General features: G+C 38.6%; 3 protein-coding genes and 1 long non-coding RNA gene across 5 annotated transcripts; 1 reads left to right on the top strand and 3 right to left on the bottom strand.

Annotated features, from left to right (window-relative positions):
* Positions 1–2,340: 2,340 nt before the first annotated feature.
* LOC106176639 (uncharacterized) lies at positions 2,341–6,881 on the bottom strand. Its single transcript, XM_013559103.2, has 3 exons — positions 6,696–6,881; positions 3,188–3,325; positions 2,341–2,944 (listed from the first exon to the last, which is right to left on the bottom strand). Exons 1-3 carry the CDS (start codon positions 6,742–6,744, stop codon positions 2,730–2,732), a joined length of 402 nt encoding a protein of 133 aa, XP_013414557.1. The 5' UTR covers positions 6,745–6,881; the 3' UTR covers positions 2,341–2,729.
* Positions 4,542–6,990, top strand: LOC147759825 (uncharacterized). Its single transcript, XR_015331106.1, has 2 exons — positions 4,542–5,151; positions 6,420–6,990. It is a non-coding gene; the product is annotated as an uncharacterized LOC147759825 (long non-coding RNA).
* Positions 6,991–12,306: 5,316 nt separating this feature from the next.
* Positions 12,307–22,857, bottom strand: LOC106176638 (uncharacterized). 2 transcript variants are annotated; one of them, XM_086995959.1, is made up of 4 exons: positions 22,741–22,857; positions 15,096–15,173; positions 13,472–13,603; positions 12,307–13,225 (listed from the first exon to the last, which is right to left on the bottom strand). In XM_086995959.1, exons 2-4 carry the CDS (start codon positions 15,142–15,144, stop codon positions 13,014–13,016), a joined length of 393 nt encoding a protein of 130 aa, XP_086852085.1. In that variant the 5' UTR covers positions 15,145–15,173; positions 22,741–22,857; the 3' UTR covers positions 12,307–13,013. The 2 variants fall into 2 exon arrangements, with proteins under 2 accessions (XP_086852085.1, XP_013414556.2); XM_013559102.2 differs by lacking the exon at positions 22,741–22,857 and having other exon boundaries at positions 15,096–15,326.
* On the bottom strand, positions 16,800–20,308 carry LOC106176640 (uncharacterized). The gene is made up of 4 exons (XM_086995981.1): positions 20,219–20,308; positions 19,327–19,399; positions 17,531–17,662; positions 16,800–17,285 (listed from the first exon to the last, which is right to left on the bottom strand). Exons 2-4 carry the CDS (start codon positions 19,373–19,375, stop codon positions 17,074–17,076), a joined length of 393 nt encoding a protein of 130 aa, XP_086852107.1. The 5' UTR covers positions 19,376–19,399; positions 20,219–20,308; the 3' UTR covers positions 16,800–17,073.
* Positions 22,858–24,931: the final 2,074 nt, after the last annotated feature.

Raw genomic sequence — 24,931 nt, 5'->3', positions numbered from 1 at the left:
TATGATCGCCTACGTTTGCGATCAACAATCGCATACACGTATATATATATATATATATATATATAAACAAGATAAAAAATTAAAACAACTTCTTCCATTCTTTAATGCCCTAGACCATATCTGATTCTCTCAAAGGCTCTTCAGGGGCATACAGGATTAAAATGAGACTATTATATACAGTTTTGTGAAGAAGGTGGGGTTAAATTGTCATACTGTCGTAACAGTGATTGAGAAAGACCATGAAAGACTAATATATATAATACTACGGTGTTTTTCCGATCAGACGTTACAAGTACTCCATTAGGGCGTGTGGAAGAAAAGGCGTCTTTGTGTGGGAAAATCTTGGATAAGATACTTATGGACAGAACTACAAACACACGCAAACACACATTTTAGTGAAAGAAAGTGAGAAGGATAGAGGAAGAGAGAAGGGATGGATTTAAAGAATAATATAGAAATACACAGTTTCTCATATTAAATTTGATTTAGCACATGCATCGCTGTATACTTACAAGTCGCAAGTGTTGCCGCCATCGCGATCAAAACTGGCAGAGTCTTCATTTTGTCACTTCTTCAGGGTCAACTTAACAAAAACGGTTAGCAAGTTTAAAGAGGATGGATCGCTCTACAACTTAGTTTGTCAAGCGTGTGAAGCGAAGGCCAAAGTTATCTTTTACTTATATTAAATAAAAAATTATCATGCAATCATTTGACCTTAGACTGGGTTCCCATGCCTAGATCGATCTAACAGGATCAATCTATCTCCAAGGGGTTTCTCGCTAAATTGCTTTAAGCTTAGGCGGCTTAGATGTCTGGCACGCCTACTGAAGCCGCTAAACTTAATTACCCCCTAACAGATTCAGAGGGCGTGCAAGACAACTAAGCTGCTTAACTTGATAGCAATTTAGTGAGAATCCCCTTGGAGATAGATCGATCCAAAGTTATTACGATAGGCTCTGGGAATGGCCACTATGTTCCTCATGGTGAAGTAAAGAAAGTAATCACGCAGTTCAAATCTTTATTTATCAACCTAATGTACCGTATATGGTAGTGTCTGTCACTAGTTCAAACTGACTGTCAATAGTAACACTGATTCGGCGAAAGCAACCAGATATATATTATGTTTCGAAATCTGTATCGAAAAAACATTAAATCCCAAGTCAATTGATACGAAGTCACAAAGCTCGACTTTAACATTTAGACTAGTATAGGCACTAAAGTTAAGTAAAAAGGTAATAAGATCAGAGGGAGATTTGCAGAGAAATTTCCATTGCTATATATTTTGTTTCTCTTCCTCCCTCTCTCCCTCCCCGGTGCTTTATATTCGCCCACCTCAGCATTCATACACTTACAGTTATTCATAAAGGTCGGGGTTATCATAACGTCATCATAGGGGTAGCGTTAGGCCCACGCGAGACCTGTTCCAAGGTGTTCTTCAGATGTTAAGAGGTGCTTCGTTATGACCTTGGAAGACGTCTTGGTTCGACTTTAAATGTACTATCATACTGCTCTAAATAGCTTTATCGTAGACGTCAGGGCAAAGCAACAGTGACATTGGTCACTTTTGAACTTGTCATAAGATTTATGAATGTTTCTTTATTACAACGAGCATTAGATAGTGTTCTATTTGCCTAAACACTTTAGAAAAGTTTTCATCGAGATTCTAGATACAGCGAAAAAAGTGAATTTCGTCCTCTATGACTCTGACATCCCACAACTATGCGCAGCCTGGGTATTTCTCTCAACTAAAAGCCGATCAGTTAAAGATTGTATAATTGTGTCAATGAAAGTAACTGATTGGAATCACACACAAGCACAAAGTTTTGTTACGGCCTTTGTCAAATTTCATATTGAAATATTCCCAATTAGTTGTATTAGGTTTTATATTTATTGTAAACCAGTGGACAACTTTGACCTTACTTTATGCTTATATTTAAAGAAAATCTCCCTTGAAATCACTTGACACAGTTGTAAAAGTGTTGCTGTGTCAGTTTTCTGACTTAAATTATTTCCGTAGTACTTTACAGTTACTTACTGAACATAGATAAGTAATTCTCATGCCACAAAGGCATTTCACTTTTCATCTCATTCTTTGGATTCTAAATGACTGGGACGGCACCAAGACGTTTTTATGTCCCCAAATGATTGACTGGATTGTTGCTAGGAGTTGCGCAACTCCTTTGTTGGAGTTAATAAGCGATTGTGTTGGTTAGTTAGTCGTCTCAACTAACGCAACTGAGATGCGGTGTCACATTTAACGCAATTACTTATTAACTCACCTTTGGGTTAAGTTCATTTTATTTTCTCTAGATTCTCAGGTAAAAATGAAGTAAAATTGGCTAAATTTGACAATTTATTCAAATATTTCACTCTCAAAAATATTTGTTAGACAGAGATCTTGAGAATTATGAAAATAGAAAAGAAAGATTAGTACTTTAATGTAAAAAATATTGGTTGCTTTTCTAAAAGCAATTAGAAATCTTATCGTGTTCGCAAATTCAGTATATTAATATTAATCAACACGAGAAGCCATTACACGAAGTAACGAGAATGAAAGAATCGTAACTATGTTCACAGCATCGTCTTTCCTAGTACGTTTGTTAATCTGAAATAAACGGACCTTCAGTAACTTGGAAATCAGTCTTTAGTATCATAATGAAAAATCTTTTTTCGCAGTATTCGTCATTTCTCAGTCACGATCCAAAATGCTACACATCATAAGATACATTCTAAAACTTCTGGAAGAAAAGAGCTGCAGCGACAATCATGACGATCTGAACGATAGAGGGCAGCAGGTTGGAGGCGGAGTTGCACAATTCACTGTTACAGTAGCAAGCCTCGGTGGAGCCGCTAGCGAGGCCGGAGATGCCACCGCTGTCTTTGGAGCAGGACATGGAATTTGGAGTAGTAGTGGAGCAGCCTCTGGAGTACGTTGTGCTAGAGCCTGGTGAAAATAAATAAATAAATAAATAGTGGATAATAATTGAATAACTTTCTCAATTGATAAATAACTAAAATAATAATACAGACAAAATGAGAGGCAGACAAATTATTTAAAAAATCAATTAGTAAATAAATTAAGATCAAATTTTCATACGCACATCAGTCTTTTATCCATTATTTTATTCATAACAAATACGGATAATAGAAATTTTAAAAATGATTTATATTTGGCTGTCGCCTGTACCTAGTATGGTTTCCACTTTGGTAACGGCCTTGAAGCACGCGGTGTCACAGGTCACTGTGGTGGCGCTAGTAGCACTGAAGGTCTCTCCGCACGCTTCGCTCTTAGGGCTGCTGCACTCGTGGCAGTTGAAAGCATCACCTTAGGAATAAATGTCAAAAGTAAAAATTGTTGGAAAATGAAAAATCGCTGGGATGTCACTGATTAATTTTTTTTCAGGGGTGAAGTTGAGTTGGGATTCTACACTGTCGACTGTATTATAAACGTGATAAAAAAAAAGAGTTAGGCCCTATAAACGTTGCGCGTGCGTTGCCCATATTTATTTTTGATAGTTGAAACCCGAATTTCAATTTCTCCCCGTACAGTGAACAATGCGCCTGTGTATTGCAGTTTTTTTTTAAAAAGCCAGTTTCCATCTGAAATGTGTAGTTCCGTACAACACAAAGGATGTGTAATATATAATGACCTAACCTGACACCTGTTGTACGGTAGATGCCTTACATAGTTTCTTTCAGCATGAAGTAACGCGATAACCTACAGCGTACAGCAAAGTCGGCCAATTATTCATAGTGGCTGACCCTTGCCGAAGCATTCCATTCCTCTTATTCAGATGTTTAAAACAGATAAATGTCAGTCTCCGTCATACCATTATCGACAATAGCTGTCAAAAGATGAATACCAACACCCCCTTGTTCACTTTCTATAAATAAAAATGATCTACGGAGAATATAAACGTTCTTAGGTTCTACTACCAATGAACGTTTCTACTAATTATTATTAATAAATGAGATTGACGATGAATATCTCAGGCTTCGAGATTAAACATACTCATTATGAAAGTGTATCTTGACAAAAACATTGATATTCAGCATCTGCTTGCATAAGTAAAACATAACCTCCTTGGCGGAGGTAAAAACGGTCTTCTTGTTACTTTGCTCAAGGCATGACCTACCTAGTGCTTTTGTCCATTTTAGTTATCGTTACGATTATTCATTAATACCGATTTTTTTCATTAAAAAAAAAAATGAAGATCGCAATCAGTACCTTAGATCAATAACCTGTGAAATGTACAAGTCACAACTAAAAAGCACCAAAAGAAAGCTGGCCTCGGCAAAGGCTGCTCCATTCTCAATATCAATTTATTTTAAATTAAAATAATTAATGCATTGCCACCAAAAACTTAATCTAAAGCCATCTCATTTCAGACCTATCCTGCAAATGCCTTATCATGACGTTTTAAACCATAAAGGCAATAGCATATCCTGTTCGGCAAAGGTAATACCATTCTTTACACCACCTAGGCACTCCCTACCCTCTACCAGGGCGACAGATAGATTTTTTTGCAGATATTCACAGATATGTCTCTAGATAGATAGGTCAACAGACCAAAATGACCGACTATCTATCCAAAAACATATCTGTGAATATCTGTAAAAAATCTATGTCTCTAGATAGATAGACGGTCATTTTGGTCTGTTGACCTATCTATCTAGAGACATATCTGTGAATATCTGTAAAAAAAATCTATCTGTCGCTCTGGTAGAGGGTAGGCAATCCCCATTATCTGGCCTGTGCAACAGTGCGTGTAGTCTGGATAAATGTATTGAAATACATCCGTTCTAACAATGGGACGGGGAGCTATGGAGGACAATAGAGAGGTAGGATGGGCATAATAACGTGATTTTGTCCACGAGTTGAAGGATGGGCTGATGTCGCAATGCTTCGAGAAAAAAGGTGCCAGGCTCACCGCCGGAATGCGCCTCAGATAAAATTATCGTTTTAAAGGATGTTGACGCTTTCAACTGGCCATCTCAGTCCCCCCTGAGCTAAGTGGTTAACAGGTGGTCAGTGAGGGTATACACACGATTGCCAGGGCAACACAGACGTTTTATCGGCTGTTTTATCCAGTTACCGAAATATTGACTACTATTTGTGGTTATAGCGTAAACAAGGGGATTGTTAAAAAGGTGCTTGGTGGGAACTTCAACCACGGCTAGCGCGTACAACAATAGGCTCAGCCCTGCAGTATTTGACACACAGCACGTCATGTACGAATTCCACGCCTCGCTGCAACCTTGCTCCAGTAACTTCAACTTGGGCCCAAAATATCGCAAAAATAAAATCAATTTAGTCGAGTAGGCTTTAATTTAAATACAGTTTTAAGAATCAGTATCTACCCAAACCCTTATTCAAGCTAAAATGAAAATTCGCGTTTTATTAAAATTCAAATTGTTATGCACAATCTCTTATATGAGGAACAAATTACTTCAAATACAGAATTAGTAAATCAAATGTTAAATCTACGTTTTCAGAGTAAATTTTCTGCCATCTTAAACTATGACCAGTTTCGGCACGTGGAGTGTAAGACCCCATTCCCAGAGATTAGATCGATCCAACAAGATCGACCTAACTCCCTGGGGGTTCACGCTAAATAGCTGTCAGCCGAGCGGGTACGAAAGTTAATTACCCCCTTACAGCTTGTAGTAGGCGGGACGGACATTTACGCCGGATTATCTGACAGTAATCTAGTGAGACTCCCCACGGGGATAGATCGATCTAAAATCTAAGGGAATGCGCCCGAAGGATATCACTTTTCCATAACCTGATTAGAAAGGGTGGGGCGCAGAGAAGTAATTTCTTTCTGATCACTGTCTTTTATTGAAACCACTTTGAAATTACGCCAGGTGCGCCATAAGAGAAAGGCTATTTAGCAATACTTCGTATACGTGTGTATGCAAGTATTCTCACTGCAAAATCTTTCTCGAAGAATGTACGAACGAACCACCCTTTTACCGGCAAACGGTCCACTCTGGGTAAAATGTGATACAGGCACATGAAGGTTTTTTTTTATTTTTGGTTAAATATCCGCTTCTGAAATTGTTGATTACGGGCTAGCCTGCATATTTTCGGATTGTTCAGAAGATCATCCAAATCTCTTGATCTCTTTCGCTATCGTATTATAACAAGATTGCGTTGGTATGTTAAAAGTTCACGTCTAAGACGTGTGGTTTAAGCTAGATAGAACACTCGTCAACGAGCTGTACTTGAAAATTACTCGTGTATTGTCTTGCCTGCAGCTCGGCAATAAACTCGTAATATTTCACGTACAACTCAACGACCTCATCGCGGTGGTATTACACATAATGTGGTGTTTTTTTTTCTCAATTTTAAGTCGCTGTAACGAAATTATGCAAAGGCGCGGTTCTTAAAAATACAAATTATTTCTCCTTTTCAGGAAGCATCCCCTCATTCGAGATTGGTATGGACGAATACCAGAACATATGCCTCTGAATGCGCACAAGCGCGCGCACATACATGTACACACGTGCGTTCACACAAGCACGTACATTGTAATCTAATGTTGTGAGTTAATTTATTAAGTAGACTCACACGCAAAAGTGAGAGGGAGGAAAAGAAACCCAGCATACAGAATGAGATGGAGTAAAAGATAGAAATATACACATTTTCTCTTATCAAATTTGATGTAACACATGCATCATTGTATACTTACAAGTTGCCAGAGTCGCCGCCATCGCGATCAAAACTGCCACAGTCTTCATATTGTTTCCTCTAGAGAGTCTACTTTCCAACAACGGTTAGCAAGATCAGGGCGCAGGGACAACCGACCGCTATGATTGGCAACTGGCGAGTGTGTGAATGTGGGTCAAAGTTTGCCCTCTAATATGAAAAGTGTTCAACATGCTTCGTGACGTACAAGGTAACTATGGCAACAGGAAATGGCGCGCCAGATTCACAGATAGGATGTACGATTGCTGCAAGAGATAAGAATAAAGGTACAAAGTCTTTGCGAGTAGAGTTGGCAAGTTTCTTTAAGTTCAACATACACTGAATAAATTCCTAAGGCATTCATATAATGATAAATAGTTATATCAGTTATGTATTTCGGAGGAAAAATTAGCTTATATCCCGGCATGCAGCAGAAATACTTATCTTTTTTTTTTTTTTTAATACTAAAAATACGAAGTGTGCAGGGAGTCCTCCCCCACCCCCCACATGTTCGTCAACGTCAATTTAAATTTACGTCCTTGTTAATGCCAATAGAATTACATTGCGGTACTCTCCCACTTCTTCCCACTATCTATCACTATCACTATATTGTCTCACACCTTCTGGTTTGTCTGTCCGTCAAGGTCTACTTCAGGTATATTATGTCATTTTCAGGGGTCAACTGTGTAAGTGTAACCGCTACTGAGGGGCACCATGGTGAAATACATGCGTTCAGGGGGAGATTTGAGGGGTGAAATCAGATTAAATAATAGCCTAATACGAAGAATAAAAACCCATGATTATTTTGTTGGCTTCAATTGTCTAACTATTTGGGCTGGTACCTCTGAACGAAAACTGACCGCACCTTTAATAAAATGGTCTCCGATCCAAGTAAAGCATATTATTATTATTATTATTATTATTATTATTATTATTATTATTACATTAAATTTGTACAAGTGGCCATTTAACACATTTACAATCTCATATTTCCAAGGTTTTAACATTTTGAATAATTTAGGTTCCAATTAGAGTGAACAGGTAGCTATTTTAGCTATTTCATAAGAGCGAAAATACACTTAACGTGTAGCTGCACCTATATCCGCTTGCTGGCACTTGACCCAGTGGCGGTATACTGTGCTGCAGGACAGAATTATTTCTAGGCTAATATTAAAAATGCGTGACTGGAATACTGAACCTAGTCTTTCATGAGCCGAGTTAGATTGGAGCCTCGCGTTGAATTCCATGGGTTTTTATTTATCTATATTATCTGACGATAATTTGATTTATAATTCATGCAATTCATTGCATTAATATTCTTAGAATGACAATTTATGACAATACAATATATACGCTTAAACTTCATAGAAAAAATCGCAATAACAATTCTTAAATAAGCTTATTCAAAGACTCAACAGCACCCGGCTTATCGGGTAACTGCAGCTAAATTTTTGCCCACAGAAACCCCTTCAAATTTTGGCCTTTGACAATATTCGATGGTCAACCTCAAATTCACATAAACAACAGTGTGCGTGAATTTTATTATTGCAGTCTCATCTTTTGTTACAAATTAAATTATTTGTAGGAGTGACACAAAATTCGTTCTCCCAGCGGACGCAAACTGTGACCTTTTAACAGGGGGGTTCGAAAGAACCGCCCTTTTTACCGTGAAAAGGTCCGCTCTGAGTCAGATCTTGATCACTGTTCTTTGTCATTTCTCACGCTGGGTCAGCGTTGGGGGGCGGGGGGGGGGGGGGGTCGCTGTCCAGCACAATATGACACTTTTACAAGTACACTGAGGAAGTCTGCTTTTAAAATACTTAAGTCGACGGCTATCGCACGGTTGATAGCTGTTTGCCTCTCGAACGTCGCCTTGTCCCGAAGTCAACAACATTAACTACGGTGTTTTGAATGAAACTTACAAAAAAGCCCGCCTCCTGCAAACTCAGGTTTTAACATTGTGCTTGTAATGAGTAATCAATTTTCTTGTTGTATTTAAATGCAGTGATTTCCCATTGTTTTAATGTGATGTTTATTGTAGATCATGAAATACAAAACATTTTGTCATTTAGGGAAAGTTTACCCAGAAGTTAGACTTTTTGTGTGTCAGTGTACTTGATATATTTATAACTAAAAATATATCAGGTTTGATTCATTAATACTGATTGGCGATATATCTTCTTTTTCAATGGTACCAGTTTGTATTTTCCATTGTTGAATTAATTTTACAATATTGATGGAGGCAATGCTTCTCTTGTACACCTTTTGGTAACATTTTTTTTCTCTTTTTAGATGATATGATGGTAGTTGCCATTAGATTTTTATATTAGTAAGTGAATTTTTTTGTATATTCGCTCTGTGATGTCTGATATCTTATACCATGTGCTGCAGAATTGGATCTTTTATATTGTACTTATTATTATTATAATAACGATAATAAGTATATTTGTTTTTTCACCTTATTCGATATTTATGAAAGGTGGTATTTAAACTATTTAAACTTTTACGCAAATTTTAATTTGTTTATATAATTAACATCGCTTTAGTTTTTCTTCAATATTAAAAGTCGAATTTTTTTAAATTTCGCGATTAAAGGTCCACTATTTCAGAAAAAGACCATTTGAAATTGCTGGCTACGGGCCTGCTTTACTGTCAGTATGCAACTACCGGGTCGCGGTAGTGATATCGATATCTTTACTGGTACCGTGTGTTACGCATAAATCATGTAGAAACGAAAGTATGTGGTAAAAAGAAAAAAACTGATAGATAAGCCCCTACTTTGCCTTACATTTGTCAAAACTGACAGGTGCTATATTTACCTTTCAGGCGTTCATTTTGCACTCCGGAAATACTGAGAGACGTTTAAATTCAGCATAGAAACAATCTTATTGTATGGAATTTTCATCAAATTTAAACCCGCCTTGATAATGGATCGAGTGTGTGAAGTCTTAAAAGTGTTTTGTTCAAATAATACTAATGTAATGTTAAACAGTTTTATTAGCTTTGTGTTTTTAATATAGACCACTGACGTTTCATTTGTCAATGGCCATAGAAGAGAAATTAAATGAGATTTATCAACCAATAGTTCGTCAGCTGACAGCCAGATCTCATCAGGGAAATGTGGGGTGTGAAAGGTATTACCAACTATCATCCCTCAGGTGTGCTGGTTCTGTCAGGTGTCCCTTTCTCTGCTCGCTCCATCCACTTCTCTTTATTAATATAATACAAGGGACCCTATCGTACTAACTGTGGATCGATCTATCTCCGAGGGGTTTCTCGCGAAATTGTGATCAACCTAAGTGGCTTAGATGTCTGTCTCGCCTACTGAAGCTGCTAGGGGGTTATTAATGATCGTTTAGCAGCTTCAGTAGGCGTGTCAGACATCTAAGCCGCTTAAGCCGAAACCCCTCGCAGATAGATCGATCCTGTTAGATCGTTCTAGGCTTGGGAACCCAGTCTAAAATTAAAGAACTATTCTGCAGCACTACTTGTCGTCTCAACTAGCACAGCCGTGATGCTGGTGTCACACCTAAAGCAATTACGTAGAAACTATTTCTGTAGTAAATATGAATTTAAGTTGACTTATTATGAATTGGTCATTTATTCATATATTCAAATATTTTTCTCAGTAATGTTCGATAGACAAATCTTTTCAGAATATTTAAGGTATGACAAATATCATTACGCTAGATGTCAGTATTATTGCTTTTCTAAAGTTAGGCTACTTATCATACTGCCCGTGCTTCGATTTTCACATGTCCAATAAATGTATATCAATCAATATGTTAAATAATCCAAGAAAAAATTCAAAAAAATAAAATAAAATAAAGACATAAAAATTGTGCGCGCTCGGCTCCCGGAAGCTGACAGCGTGAACCCCTCAGGGAGTTAGGTCGATCCGCATGGCTCGATCTAAATCCGCGGGAACCCAGTCTAAGATACCATTCCCAGATGCTATCGTACTAACTTTGGATCGAACTATCTCCGAGGGGATTCTCGCTTACTTGCAATTAACTTGGGAGGCTTAGATGTTTGTCACGCCTACTAAAGCTGATAGGGGTAATTAACTATCATTTAGCAGCTTTAGTAGGCGTCCCAGACGTCTAAGCCACTTGAGCTGAAAGCAATTTAGGAGAGACCCCGTGGAGATGGACCGAACCTGTTAGATCGATCTAGGGATGAGAACCCAGTCTTAGTCGGTTTTTAAAAAAGAGCAACGACCGCCATTCACCACCTATACATGTTATATAAATGTCAGGCGCTAGTTTACGAATAACATATGACTAAGACTGCATTCCCATAGATTTTAGATGGATCTATCCCTGTGGGGAGTCTCACTAGATCGCTGTCAGCTTAGATGGCTTAAATGTCTGTCCCGCCTACTAAAAGATGTAAGAGGCTAATTTACTCACGTGCGCACTCGGCTGACAGCAATTTAGCGTGAACCCACAGGGAGTTGAGTCGATTCAGATGGATCGATCTAAATCTGTGGGAATGCAGTCTTTCGCACACGCTACTCCAGTTTGGCGCAACTGGTCTTCCTCAGGCGTTTCGTTTTACAGTGGAGTAACTTGGGTCAATATTACGCCCCCTTGGTGCAACCGCCCCGGGACATTATCTCTGTTCTTTAAAGAACTTGACTGCTATTTACGTCATCTCAGTCCCCCCTCCCCCCACCCTCTAAGCTAAGGTGTTAACAGGTGGTCAGGTTAAGTGAGGGTTAACACCATGTTCCCATGGCAACACGGACGTTTTATGGCAATTAAAACATGAACTTCATAAACCAGGTCAACCTCTGAGACCAGCAAAATAAGAATAAAGAAGTTTTATCAGATTTTTTGAAATTTCAGTCGGACAGATTTTCTCCCCACTAGTCCTTTGTTTCCATTATGTTGCTATTGGAAGCATTCACAACCAGTTGATCCGCTGACTAACTAGTCCGAGGATAAAATATTGTGCGCACTTGAAAGCAAGCCGCACAACCCCCTAACGAAAACAGAATGGACTCCCCGCCTACCAGCAGGTACAGAACAATCAAATCTTTTGGTGTAACTAACTGCACTAACTATGCGTGTTAGATATCACAAAGATATATAAAAAGGAATTTAATTTAACTTCCTTGACGCACACACCCTACAATACAGTGGAAATTTCGTAAACGTGCAAATGCATCGCACTCACACGTGCTATGTAAGGAAGGGTACGGGCACGGGCTCTACGCGTGCGAGTACCCCCAGTTTCTCTTCATATCACCCTCAAGATGAAAAAGGAATAGTTTTTCGTCATTTTCTGTGACAGAACAGATGTCCAGTGTGCTCGATGTGACCATTTTGTAAAACACATTTGTCTTCGTTAGATGTTGGTGAGAAAACCTAGCCGGTTTGAAAATATTATATTCACAGAGTGCTAAACCTCGTCTCAACTAACACAATAGAGATGTTCTAGTCACACCTAGCACAATGACGTGTAACACACCTTTACCTTCAGTCCGTCGAACTATTTATAAAGTAGATCTGAATCAAATTGTGATGCATTGGTAATTTGTTTAGAATAGTTCAGCCTTTTTTTGTTGGACGTTGGTAGTCAAAATTATAGAAATATAAAAAAGACAGCTATAAGCAAAGTTAATTTAATATTGGTTGTTCATTAAAAATAAACAACATCACCATGGCTGTGGTTCGATTGTATAATACGTATTATATGTAAATCAAACAACATGGAGTACCATCACATGAAATAACGAGAATGAACGATTCGCATCTATATCGTCTTTAGTTAGGGTGTTGAGCACCGATCATTATTAAAGTTGGAGGGGGGTGTTAAGGGGGAAAATGGAGGGTGGTTGGGCTAAAAAATTTTAAGCAAAAGTAAGGAGATTTGAAATTTGCATGTGACAGATGAGGGTGGGGTCTTGTGAAAAGTTATTTTTTGTGACTTGCCATACAAGCAAAGTTCAAAATATAACTTTTTCTCTGATTGTATGTTTTTTTATTGAGGAATATTCCTCAAGGAGGGGGGGGGGGGGGGCAGAAAAAAACTTGACAGCTATCAGGGGTGATCTCAAATTTTATTTGTTTGGATAACAGGTATTTTCGCTTTCACCCCCCACCCCCGCCCCTTCTGACTTAAATAAAGACCGGTCCCTTAAGTGTTAAGTATGTTAATCTGCAATTAATGAATCTCCACAAATAGCTCACAATATGCTACCGACTAGAATACTCGCAGAAATATATTTCCAGTTTGACATTTTTATAATCCAGTTTTTGTTGTACTTGTATATAAGTCACGCTCCTAAATACAAAATATAATATTGCGACACATTCTAAAACTTCTGGAAGAAAAAAGCAGCAGCCACGACCATGACGATCTGGACGATAGAGGGCAGCAGGTTTGAGGCGGAGTTGCACAAATCGGTGCTGCAGTAGCATTTCTCCTCATCTGCGCCGATTCCGGCAATTCCACCACCAATCTTGTCGCAGGTCATGGAATATGGATTTGTGCCGTGGCAGCCTCTCGAGTACGTTATGACAGACCCTGGTTGAGATAGTAGATCAAAAAATAATTCAACGAATCCATTTATCAATAAAGAATTAGGTAAATAAAACAAGTTACTGAAGATAATTAAATAGACAGACAGACACATACAATGAAAGGCACATTTACAATTAAGTAAAATAAATTTATCATTTATTTCCTCAAATATTCCATAAGCTCTCTTTCAACCGGGCAGTACAGTTATATATTATCTTAGAGTGATAAAACTATATGTTTATGCTATACCTATGAGAACGTTCACTGTGCTTATCCTCTTGAAGCACGCGGTGTCACAGCCAATGGTACTACTGGCTCTAAAAGACTCTCCGCAAGACTCTTCCTTAGAACTGCTGCAGCTGAAGCACCTTAGGGCATCACCTGAAGAATAAATGTCAAATATAAGAATTGTAGAAAATGAGAATTGCAGGGGGGGTCATTACTCAAGGTTTCTGTGATTGCAGGAAAATTTCATCTTTCCCGGTGACAAGTTCTTCATGAAACCCAGGTAGAGGGAAAAAAAAACAATGAGACAAAGTCGTACATGCGTAGATACCCTTCGGCTTGTGAACTTTCCCCCCAGCTATTGTGCTCCCCTTCATTTCGTTGACAGAGAAAAATAAAATTGTCCACAGATTCCGAGGGGTCTCTTTATAAATTTTAAAGTGAATTCAAAATATATTTTAATGCTTGGTTCAAATTTAATGAAGGACTAATTGAAAAGATGTTAGAGAGAAAGGAGACCGGGATGGTCCTTGTATAGGCCAGTTAGACTCAATTTTATCATATTCTAAAGCTCTTCGATAACTTTCACCGCACTCTCAATGCGCCAGTTAAGCCTTTTGAAAAACGACCGACATTTGCCACCTACATGGCAGGCTTAAATTAGCATAATACTACTTTCACGACTAACATAAGGCTTCTCCAGTTTGGCACAACTGGCCTTCCTCAGGCGTTTCGTTTTACAGTGGAGTAACTTGGGTCAATATTACGCCCCCTTCGTGCAACCGGCCCCGGGGCATTATCTCTGTTCTTTAAAGAACTTGACTGCTATTTACGCCAGATAGACCCAGGGTATCTCTAGTATCATCAAATCTAAACAAGGCGAGAAGTTGGAGCCATTTACATGAGGTGGATAATGCATCGAATGTCATGACCCCAGCATTTGAGTAAAATGATGATGAGTTAGAAAACTTTACTTATGCAGATTTCTTTATATAAATAAAATGCACGAAGCTTACATTGTATGTTTCCCTAATATAAGGTAGCATTAACATCCAGTCGTCGTGAGGCATAGTATCCCCTAAAAAGTTTGATGTTTAATTTGTCAGGCACAGGGCCCTTGCGTCTAAAAGATAAGACCTGGTAGTATAAATACCACCCCTTATCCATATAATAATAAAAATTTATTGAGCACTTAGATGTTTCATGTTACAGGCCCTCTAAACTACTTGTGTTATACATACATGTAATATATATCTAGACATATTATCATAAATTTCTGCAAAGCGAAACTGGTGGATCACAAAACATGTAAAACAATTTTCCTTCTCTTTTAGTAGCTCCACATTCAATATGTTTAAGTATGAATGCCTTAAAATCAATGTAAGCCAATTGTTAGTAAAATGGTTTGGAGATGCCTCTCTTGTTTAATAATCATTTACCGAACAGTACGCACGAGCACACGCCCACATACATAAAGCCGCATACCTAAGTATTAAATGGGCGCACGCACGTGCGCGCTCACACTCACAATACATACTGCATATGCAACACTATTGCATACAGCGAGAAGGGGAGAGTGAAAATTTATAGATATTCAAATACAGTTTTTCTCTTAATAATTTAAACTCATTCATCGCTTCAGACTTACAAGTTGCCAGTGTTGCCGCCATCGCGATCAGAATTGCCAGAGTCTTCATCTTGTCTTTTCAAGTCAACCTTTTCACGTCGGCAGTCAGGTTGAGGGAGCAGAGATCGACTATCGATTAGTTTGTCAACTGGCGAGTGAAGTGTTGTTCCAAGTTTTTTGGACTTTTATATCATCATCATTGATGACGTTATCATCATAACTGATGACGCACACAATAACTGTGGCTACTTGAATGACGCCTCAGATGAATTCACGCCAAGGTTGCGATAAATTTATCTATTTTAAAAGTACTAGATATGTCTTCACCCGGAGAACTAGTATCTGTTTTAAACACAATTAAAACGTGAACTTCATGAATCTGGTCAATCTATGAAACCAGCAAAATAAGAATAAAAAAGTTTTATCAGATTTTTGAAATTTCAGTCGGACAGATTTTCTCCCTACTAGTCCTTTGTTTCCATTATGTCGCTATTTGGATCATTCACAACCAGTTGATCCGCTGACTAACTAGTACGAGGATAAAATATTTCGTGCACTTGAAAGCAAGCCGCATAACGAAAATGTAATGGAATCCCGCCTACCACTCGCTTTCCCAGCAGGGGCAGGACAATTAAATCTTTTGGTGTAACTAACTGCACTAACTTTATGAGTGTTAGATTACGCCAAGGATATATAAAAAGGAATTTTATTTTACTTACTTGACGCGTACACCCTACAAGATAGTGGAACTTTCGTAAAGGTGCAAATGCATGGCACCCACACGTGCTATATTAGGAAGGATACGGATACAGACTCTACGGCACGAGTGCCCCCTGAACATGTAGGTCCCCCAGTTTCTCTTCATATCACCCTCAAGATGAAAAAGGAATGATTTTTTGTCATTGTCTATGACAGAACGGATGCCCAGTGTGCTCGATGTGAAAATTTTGTCAAACACGCTTTTCTTCGTTAGATCTTAGTGACCTAGCCAGTAGGAAAAACTATATTCACAGAGTTCTAAACCTCGTCTCAACTAACACAACAGAGATGTTCTAGTCACACCTAACACAATTACGTGACGTCCGATATAATTCCCTGGTCCGACGAACTATTTATAAAGTAGATCTGAATCTAAGTGTGATACATTGGTAATTTGTTCAAAATAGTTCAGCCTTTTTTTGTTGGACGTAGGTAGTCAGAATTATTGAAATATAAAAAAGACAACTATAAACAAAGTTAATTAAATATTGGTTGTTCATTAAAACAACAACATGATAATGGCTGTGGTTCGACTGTATGGTACGTATTATATGTAAATCAAACAACATAGAATACCATCACATGAAATAACGAGAATGAAAGATTTGCAACTATTTTTCTTGATAGATGGCAAAAGCAATGCTCAAGTCTTCAGTTTCTCTGATCGTATGTTTTTATTGAGGGAATTCCAAGTGTTGAACACCGGTCATTATTAAAGTTGGAGGGGGTGTTAAGTGAGAAAATGGAGGGGTGGCTGGGCTGGAAATTCTTAAGCAAAAGTAACGAGTTTTGAAATTTGAATGTGAGAGATGAGAGTGGGGCTTGTGAAATTTTTTTTGTGACTTGCCATACAAGCAAAGTTCAAAATATAACTTTTTTCTCTGATTGTATGTTTTTTTTATTGAGGGAGCCTTGAATTTTTCAATGAATCTGGAAGGGGGGAGGCAGATAAAAACTTGACAGCTATCAGGGGTGATCTCAAATTTCATTTGTTTGGATAACAGGTATTTTCGCTTTCACCCCCCACCCCCGCCCCTTCTGACTTAAATAAAGACCGGTCCCTTAAGTGTTAAGTATGTTAATCTGCAATTAATGAATCTCCACAAATAGCTCACAATATGCTACCGACTAGAATACTCGCAGAAATATATTTCCAGTTTGACATTTTTATAATCCAGTTTTTGTTGTACTTGTATATAAGTCACGCTCCTAAATACAAAATATAATATTGCGACATATTCTAAAACTTCTGGAAGAAAAAAGCAGCAGCCACGACCATGACGATTTGGACGATAGAGGGCAGCAAGTTTGAGGCGGAGTTGCACAAATCAGTGCTGCAGTAGCAGTCTTCCGCAGCAGCGCCAATCCCGGCAATTCCACCACCATTCTTGTCGCAGGTATTGGAATATGGATTTGTCCAGTGGCAGCCTCTCGAGTACGTTATGACAGACCCTGGATGAGATGGTAGATCAAAAAATAATTCAACGAATCCATTTATCAATAAAGAATTGGGTACATAAAACAAGTTACTGAAGATAATTAAATAGACAGACAGCCACATACAATGAAAAGCACATATACAATTAAGTAAAATAAATTTATCATTTTTTCCTCAAAAATTTCATAAGCTCTCTTTCAATCAGGCAGTACAGTTATATATTATCTTAGAGTGATAAAACTATATTTTTATGCTATACCTATGAGAACGTTCACTGTACTTATGCTCTTGTAGCACGCGGTGTTACAGTAAACGGTACTACTGGCTCTAAAAGACTCTCCGCAAGACTCTTCCTTGGAACTGCTGCAGCTGTAACATCTAAAGCCATCACCTGAAGAGTTAATGTGAAAAATAAGAACTGTCGAAAATTGCAGGGGTGTCATTACTGAAGATTTCTATGATTGCAGGAAAGTTTCATCTTTCCCGGTGACAAGTTCCTCATTTCCTCATGTAGAGGAAAAAAAACAACAATGAGACAAAATCGAACATGCGTAGGTACGCTAGTGAACTTTTCCCCCAACTTTTGTGCTCCCCTTCGTTTCGTTGACACAGAAAAATAAAATTGTCCACTGATTCCGATGGGTCTCTCTATAGATTTTAACGTGCCCTCATAAAAAATAATGCTTTGAAAGGACCAATTGAAAAGATGGCGGAGGGAAAGGAGCCCGGGATGGACCTTGTATAAGCCAGTTAGACTTCATTTTATCATATTCAAAAGCTCGTTGATAACTTTCACCGCACTCTCAATGTACCAGTTAAGCCATTTGGAAAACGACCGACATTCCCCACCTAAATGGCAGGCTTAAATTAAGATAATGCTACATTCACGACTATATTCACGACTAACAGTTTGGTGCAACTGGCTTTCCTCTGGCGTTTCGTTTTGCAATGGAGTGACTGGGGTCAATATTACGCCCCATTGGTGCCGGGACATTATATCTGTTCTGTAAAGAACTTGACTGCTATTTTCGACAGGTAAACACAGGGTATCTCCATTTTCATCAAATCTAAACAACGTCAGAAGTTGGGGCCATTTACATGAGGTGGATAATGTATCGAGTGTCATGACCCCAGCTTTTGAGTAAAATGATGATGAGTTAGAAAACTTTACTCTAAAAGTGCTGCCAAGCATATTGCAGATTTCTTTATATAAATATAATCCTCATTTTGACGAAGCTTTCATGTATATTTCCCTAATATAAGGTAGCATTAACATCCAGTCGCGAGGCATAGTATCCCCTAAAAAGTTAGATGTTTAATTTGTCAGGCACGGGGCACTTGCGTCTAAGAGATAAGACCTGGGGGTATAAATACCACCACCCTATCCAAATAGACAGCGACGGGTCAATTCAGCATCGTCTCAGATAAAGTTGTTTTCCGGATGCAGACAGTTTCCACCGGTCATCTCAGCCCCTCCCCCCCTCTAAGCTATGGTGTTAACAGGTGGTCAGGTTAAGTGAGGGTTAACACCATGTTCCCATGGCAACACGGACGTTTTATGGCAACGAAATCGACTACTTCCTGGGGAAGTGTGAAAACGAGTTTTGTTAAAACGGTGCCAGGCGGGACTGCACAAGATAGTTTATCACACTGAACTCTTGTCGTGTTTCTCAAAGTTGGTCTGCTTTTGAAAATTTCTGCAAAGCGAAACTGGTGGATCACAAAACATGTAAAACAATTTTCCTTTTCTATTTGAAGCCCTACATTCAATATGTAGTAACAATGCCTTAAATCAATGTAATCCAATTGTTAGTAAAATGGTTTGGAGATGTCCCTCTTGTTTAAGAATCATACACCATACGCACGAGCGCACGCACACATACATAAAGCCGCATACCTAAGCATTAAGTGGACGCACATGCGCGCTCTCACTCACAATACATACTGCATATGCAACACTATTGCGTACAGCGAGATAGTGGAGTGTAAAGATTAAGAGATATTCAAATACAGTTTTTCTCGTTATAATTTGAGCATTCATCACTTTAGACTTACAAGTTGCCAGTGTTGCCGCCATCGCGATCAGAATTGCCAAAGTCTTCATCTTGGCTTTTCAAGTCAACTTTTTGGTACTTTTGTAGTATACCCCCCCACCCTGTAACTTTCTGTAACTTTTACTTTTCAAACATTTTTTTACATTTTCTTGTTCATCTATGTCAAAGCTATTTAAATTAAATGCTTTTGTAATTACCTGTGGTCTTTTTCGAGTTTTAATCAAGTTTAATCCAGCCCATTGAAATACATTGTGAGAATCTACCATGCATCTTGCAGTCAATAACTTTCCTCGTTTTCATTGGCTAACTCTAAGGCTACATGACTTGCCAGACTCAAGTTTTGTACTTATCATCCCTATTATGTCAAAATGATTTCATGTGAACAAGAAGCTTACAAATTTCACAGAGGAAGTCCAAGTATACAATGTATAAATCTGATTATGTTAAGAAAGAACATGAATAATAAAAAGGAACTGAAGTTGACTTCAAGTTTTTATTTCCATTGAGAAAACAAAATGTTTTATAATGATGGGACATCACAGAAGCTTCAAAATCCTTTTAATATTTACTGAATTTCTTTAAAACAATTTTCAAATGTATTTTCCCCACTGTCTATAATACAAGTCAAAACTGAAAGTCATGTAACCTTAGAGTTAGCCAATGAAAATGCGGCAAGTTATTGACTGCAAGATGCATGGTAGATGCTCACACTGTATTTCAATGGGCTGGATTAAAATTGATTAAAACTTGAAAAAGACCACAGGTAATTACAAAAACATTTTATTTAAACAGTTTTGACATAGATGAACAAGAAAATGTAAAAAACTGTTAAAAAATATTTGAAAAGCGAAAGTTACAGGGTGGGGGGTATACTACAAAAGTACCAACTTTTTCACGTCGGCAGTCAGGTTAAGGGAGGAAGGACCTACTATCGCTTAGTTTGTCAACTGGCGAGTGCAGTGCTGCTCAAAGTTTTTTGGACTCTTATATCAACATCATTGATGACGTTATCATTATAACTGGTGACGCACACAATAACTGTGGCTACATGAATGACGCCCCAGGCCCCCGTTTCACAAAGAATCTTAAATCCGTAGACGTCTTACTCGAGCTGGGTGGCCTAGCTAGGTCGACTTAGCTGAAGTCGACTTGGAGTGTTTCACAAAGAATCTAACGTCTTAGCTTGGCGTGCTTACCGTAGTCGACGCGCACGAGAAACTCTTCAAGAAAAGGAGGTGTAAAATTGCAAAAGTTTCACAAGACATGACGTTTCATGGCCTCTTTCGGCCGAGAACGATCGTTTATCAACGATAAAAGTCAGCCAAAACACAAACAAAGTTTGTTTTTGAACTTTATTGATTAGTTTAACTTCAATACAACTTCAAAGCAACAGTTAAACATTAGCTTGTCTTGGAACACTACTGAGGGACGTCTAGCGGTCAAAAACATAAACAAACACGCGATCGGCTGGGTAAAGTGGAATTTTATTTTTTATTTTAATATTCCATAAATGTCAGTGCTATTCAAGGATATATTATAACACAATATCTTGAAGGAGGTATGTTCTTTTCAAATTTTTGTTGTTTATGCTCTCATTTACCGAGTTTTAGTTGAGCTTGCCGACTTAAGTCTCCTCCCGAGGAGGCTTGACATCGTCGACTTACAGCTAAGAAAAAAACGACGTAAGCGACCTTTTAGATTCTTTGTGAAACGGGACTTAGTGACGTAACGACTTAATTACGTTGGTAACCAAGCCCTAAGTCAGGGAAACCGACTTAAGTTTTTTTGTGAAACGGGGGCCAGATGAATTCACGCCAGGGTTGCAATAAATTTATCTATTTTGAAAGAACTAGATATCTCTTCACGTGGCGAACTAGTATCTGTTTTAAGCACAATTGTTGCAATTAAAACATGAACTTCATGAACCTGGTCAACCTCTGAAACCAGCAAAAATCAGAATAAAGAAGTTGGATAAGATTTTTTGACATTGCAGGCGGACAAATTTTCCCTTTACTAGTCCTTTTTTTTTCCATTATGTTGCCATTGGAAGCATTCACAACGAGTTGATTCGCCGACTAACTAGTCCGAGGATAAAATATTTCGTACACTGGAAAGCAAGCCGCATAAACCCCTAACGAAAATGTAATGGATTCCTGCCTACCACGCTCGCCGTCCCTGCAGGGATACATTGTACTAACTGTATGCGTGTTAGATAACACCAAGGCTATATGAATTTAGAAATTTAATTTAACCTCCTTGACGCGTACATTCTACAAGTTAGTAGAACTTTCGTGAACGTGCAAATGCATGGTATCCATACGTGTTATATTAGGTAGGATACGGGCACGGATTCATGAAACCAACTTATACCTGCACACGTTAGAGAGGCTCAAATTTAGTTCACGTTCTACGCGTACGAGTATCTCCTGTAGGTCCCCCAGTTTCTCTCCACATCACCCTCAAGATGAAAAAGGAGTATTTTTTCGTCATTTTTATACGGATGCCCAGTGTGCTCGATGTGACCATTTTGTAAAGCGCGCTTTTCTTCGTTAGATCTTAGTGACCTAGCCAGTAGAAAAAAATTATATTCACAGAGTGCTTAACCTCGTCTCAACTAACACAACAGAGATGTTCTAGTCACACCTAGCACAATTACGTGTAACACACCTTTGCCTTCAGTTCGTCGAACTATTTATAAAGTAGATATGGATCAAAGTGTAATACATTGGTAGTTTGTTCAAAATAGTTCAGCCTTTTTTGTTGGACGTTGGTAGTCAGAATTATAGAAATACAAAAAAGACAACTATAAACAAAGTTAATTTAATGTTATTTGTTCATAAAAAAACATGATAATGGCTGTTGTTCGACTGTATGATTCGTATTATATGTAAATCAAACAATATAGAATACCATCACATGAAATAACGAGAATGAAAGATTTGCAACTATATTCTTGATAGATGGCAAAAGCAATGCACAAGTCTTCAGTTGGTTACGCTGTTGAGCACCGGTCATTATTAAGTTGGAGGGGGTGTTAAGGGAGAAATTGGGAGGGGTGGGTGGGCTGGAAATATTTAAGCAAAAGTAAGGAGTTTTGAAAATTGAATGTGAGATATGATGGTGGGGTCTTGTGGAAAGTTATTTTTTTGTGATTTTTTGTGACAAGCAAAGTTCAAGATATATTTTTTCTCAAGTCGTATATTTTTTATTGAGGGAGCCTTGAATTTTTCAATCAATCCAGAAAAAGGAGGGGGCGTCCAGAAGAAACGTAAATGCCATCAGGGGTGTTCTCGAATTTTATTTGTTTGGATAACAGGTATCCTCCACCTCTATGACCTATCCATAAGTATGTTAATCTGCAATTAATGGCAGAGCCAGAGTCTTCATCTTGTCTTTTCAAGTCAACCTTTCACGTTGAGGGAGCAGAGACCGACTATCGCTTAATTTGCGAGTAAAGTGCTGTTCAAAGTTTTTTTTACTCTTATATCAACATCATTGATGAGGTTATCGTCATAACTGATGACATACACAACAACTGTGGCTACATGATGCCCCAGTTAAATTCAATTTGGAGTTTGAGATAAATTTATTTATCTCGAGAGCACAAGTTGAAGATATGTCTTCACCCGAAGAACTGTTATCTGTTTTAAACTTGTTGCAATTAAAACATGAACTTCGTTAACACGTGTAAGAAACTAAGAGTCTATGTTACAGAAAGTCCGACCTCCGTTAGTCTGACCTAAGTGGGTCAAATCTAAGGCGAGGGTTACCTTTACAAATGAACGGGAACAGGACTCACTATCATGGCGGCCTCACTCACCCCATTCTCATAGATTAGATCGACCTACATTGGATCGACCTAACTCCCTGGGGGTTCACGCTAAATAGCTGTCAGCCGGGCGGACACGAAAGTTAATTACCCCTTAAAGCTTGTAGTAGGCGGGGACGGACACTTAAGGGGGATTATCTGACAGTAATCTAGTGAGACTCCCCGCGGTGATAGATCGATCTAAAAGTTGTGAGAACAGAGCCACTGTCACGTAACACGGGTTTACCTCTGAGGACAGCAAAATCATAATAAAAGAAGTTGTATCAGATTTTCAAAATTTCAGTCGGACAGATTTCCTTCTACTGGTACTAGCCCTTTGTTTCCATTATGTTGCTACTGGGAGCTGATCCGCAGACTAACTTGTCCGAGGATCAAATATGGCGCGCTCTAAAAGAATTAGCTAAACCATCTAAGAGTGTATTCAGAACAGCGGACTTACAGACCCTCGGATCAAAAATGGCGACCCACTAAAAAGTACACACTGAATAGATTCCCCTCGGGGATTTCTCAACAAGCATTCAAGTGTGTTAGGTCGGGAAAACTTTGTGACCAATGATGTTGTTTATGTTGCTTTGAGAGGGACGTGCCTGACCATTTGCGCTGACTGCGCCTTAGCTAGAATCCCTGCTGAGGTAGATTGGTCTTGCTAGTACGATAAGGTGATGGGAGCGAAGTCATAGGCCGCATTCAGAACAGTGGTACTACCAATTCGAGGGTCAAATATGACTGACCCACTTGAATACATCCCCACGGGGCATCTATTCAGTGTTTATTAGCGGATAAGACGGCGAGCTTTGTAGTGGGTCGCCATATTTGACCCTGGGACTACCGGTAGTGAGCCCACTGTTCTGAATGCGGTCATAATGTGCTCAAGCTTTCAATGTGCTCTAAGTGGCCGTTCAGAATGAGTCAGATGTCACAAGCTTGGGTGCACCTACTCCACAGTGACTCTTTGTTGTACATATATAATCACTACCCTCTGAAGCCCAAAATGACCATCTATCTAGCTAGAGACATATCTGTGAATATCTGTAAAAATCTATCAGTCGCCCTGGTAGAGAGTATATAATCACTAGCTTCTGTGCATTCTACCCAGCGCCAGGAAGAGGCGTTACTCTGTTCACCCGATTGCGTTCAGCGAGAGTCCCCATGGAGTTAGTGAGCACTAGCTAGGTCGTTCTTACGCATTCTGAACGCCCCTAAGTGTCACCATTGAAAAGTGCAGCCGGACTTATTGCATGTAAACTCATTCATTGCCGTTTATTGTATTTTAACAAGGGCATCAATAAAGCATTTGCTCATTAATACGAAACGCCAAGGTTCGCCTATTTACTCCAAACCGGGGCGTATGTTAAGTTCACAGGTGAGCACAATACAGTTGTGAATGGAAACTGAAATGTATTGTAAATACGTGCAGTAAGATAATTGGGCACGAACTACCATATGTTGACAGTATCTATGTTGACAGAATGGCGAAGAGGAGGGCAAGCACGATAAGCAACTTTTATCTTCCCCCTTTTAGCTTGTTTACATCTTTGTCAAGTAATAAGAGACTTTTAACTTTTAAAGGCAGTGAAGTTTTAAAGAAGTTTTTACCCTAAGTTGTTTCTCGGTTCAAATCTAAATTTCAATTTTGATTATCTTCTAAACGCATTGTGTTATTAACCGTCTTGTTTTCTCGTTTCAAACGATTTAAATTTTGTTCTTACTGTTATTATTTCACTTAAATTACATCGTTAATAAAAGCTTACGCTGTGATGTATTTTTACATATACGT

The sequence above is a fragment of the Lingula anatina genome, chromosome 9, assembly GCF_051362555.1.
Source record: "Lingula anatina isolate TDL-2025a chromosome 9, LinAna3.0, whole genome shotgun sequence".
In the NCBI taxonomy this organism is placed as follows: domain Eukaryota; kingdom Metazoa; phylum Brachiopoda; class Lingulata; order Lingulida; family Lingulidae; genus Lingula; species Lingula anatina.
This window is presented reverse-complemented; position numbering and strand designations above follow the sequence as displayed.

Bases quoted from the DNA above. Each gene is read 5' to 3' on its own strand.
- LOC106176640 (XM_086995981.1), bottom strand. From the start codon at position 19,375: ATGAAGACTTTGGCAATTCTGATCGCGATGGCGGCAACACTGGCAACT. The intron at 17,663-19,326 runs GTAAGTCTAAAG...TTAACTCTTCAG, and splicing joins GGCGGCAACACTGGCAACTT to GTGATGGCTTTAGATGTTAC. The intron at 17,286-17,530 runs GTATAGCATAAA...CATCTCATCCAG, and splicing joins TACAGTGAACGTTCTCATAG to GGTCTGTCATAACGTACTCG.
- LOC106176639 (XM_013559103.2), bottom strand. From the start codon at position 6,744: ATGAAGACTGTGGCAGTTTTGATCGCGATGGCGGCGACTCTGGCAACT. The intron at 3,326-6,695 runs GTAAGTATACAA...TTTATTCCTAAG, and splicing joins GGCGGCGACTCTGGCAACTT to GTGATGCTTTCAACTGCCAC. The intron at 2,945-3,187 runs GTACAGGCGACA...TATTTTCACCAG, and splicing joins CAAAGTGGAAACCATACTAG to GCTCTAGCACAACGTACTCC.
- LOC106176638 (XM_086995959.1), bottom strand. From the start codon at position 15,144: ATGAAGACTCTGGCAATTCTGATCGCGATGGCGGCAACACTGGCAACT. The intron at 13,604-15,095 runs GTAAGTCTGAAG...TTTATTCTTCAG, and splicing joins GGCGGCAACACTGGCAACTT to GTGATGCCCTAAGGTGCTTC. The intron at 13,226-13,471 runs GTATAGCATAAA...TATCTCAACCAG, and splicing joins CACAGTGAACGTTCTCATAG to GGTCTGTCATAACGTACTCG.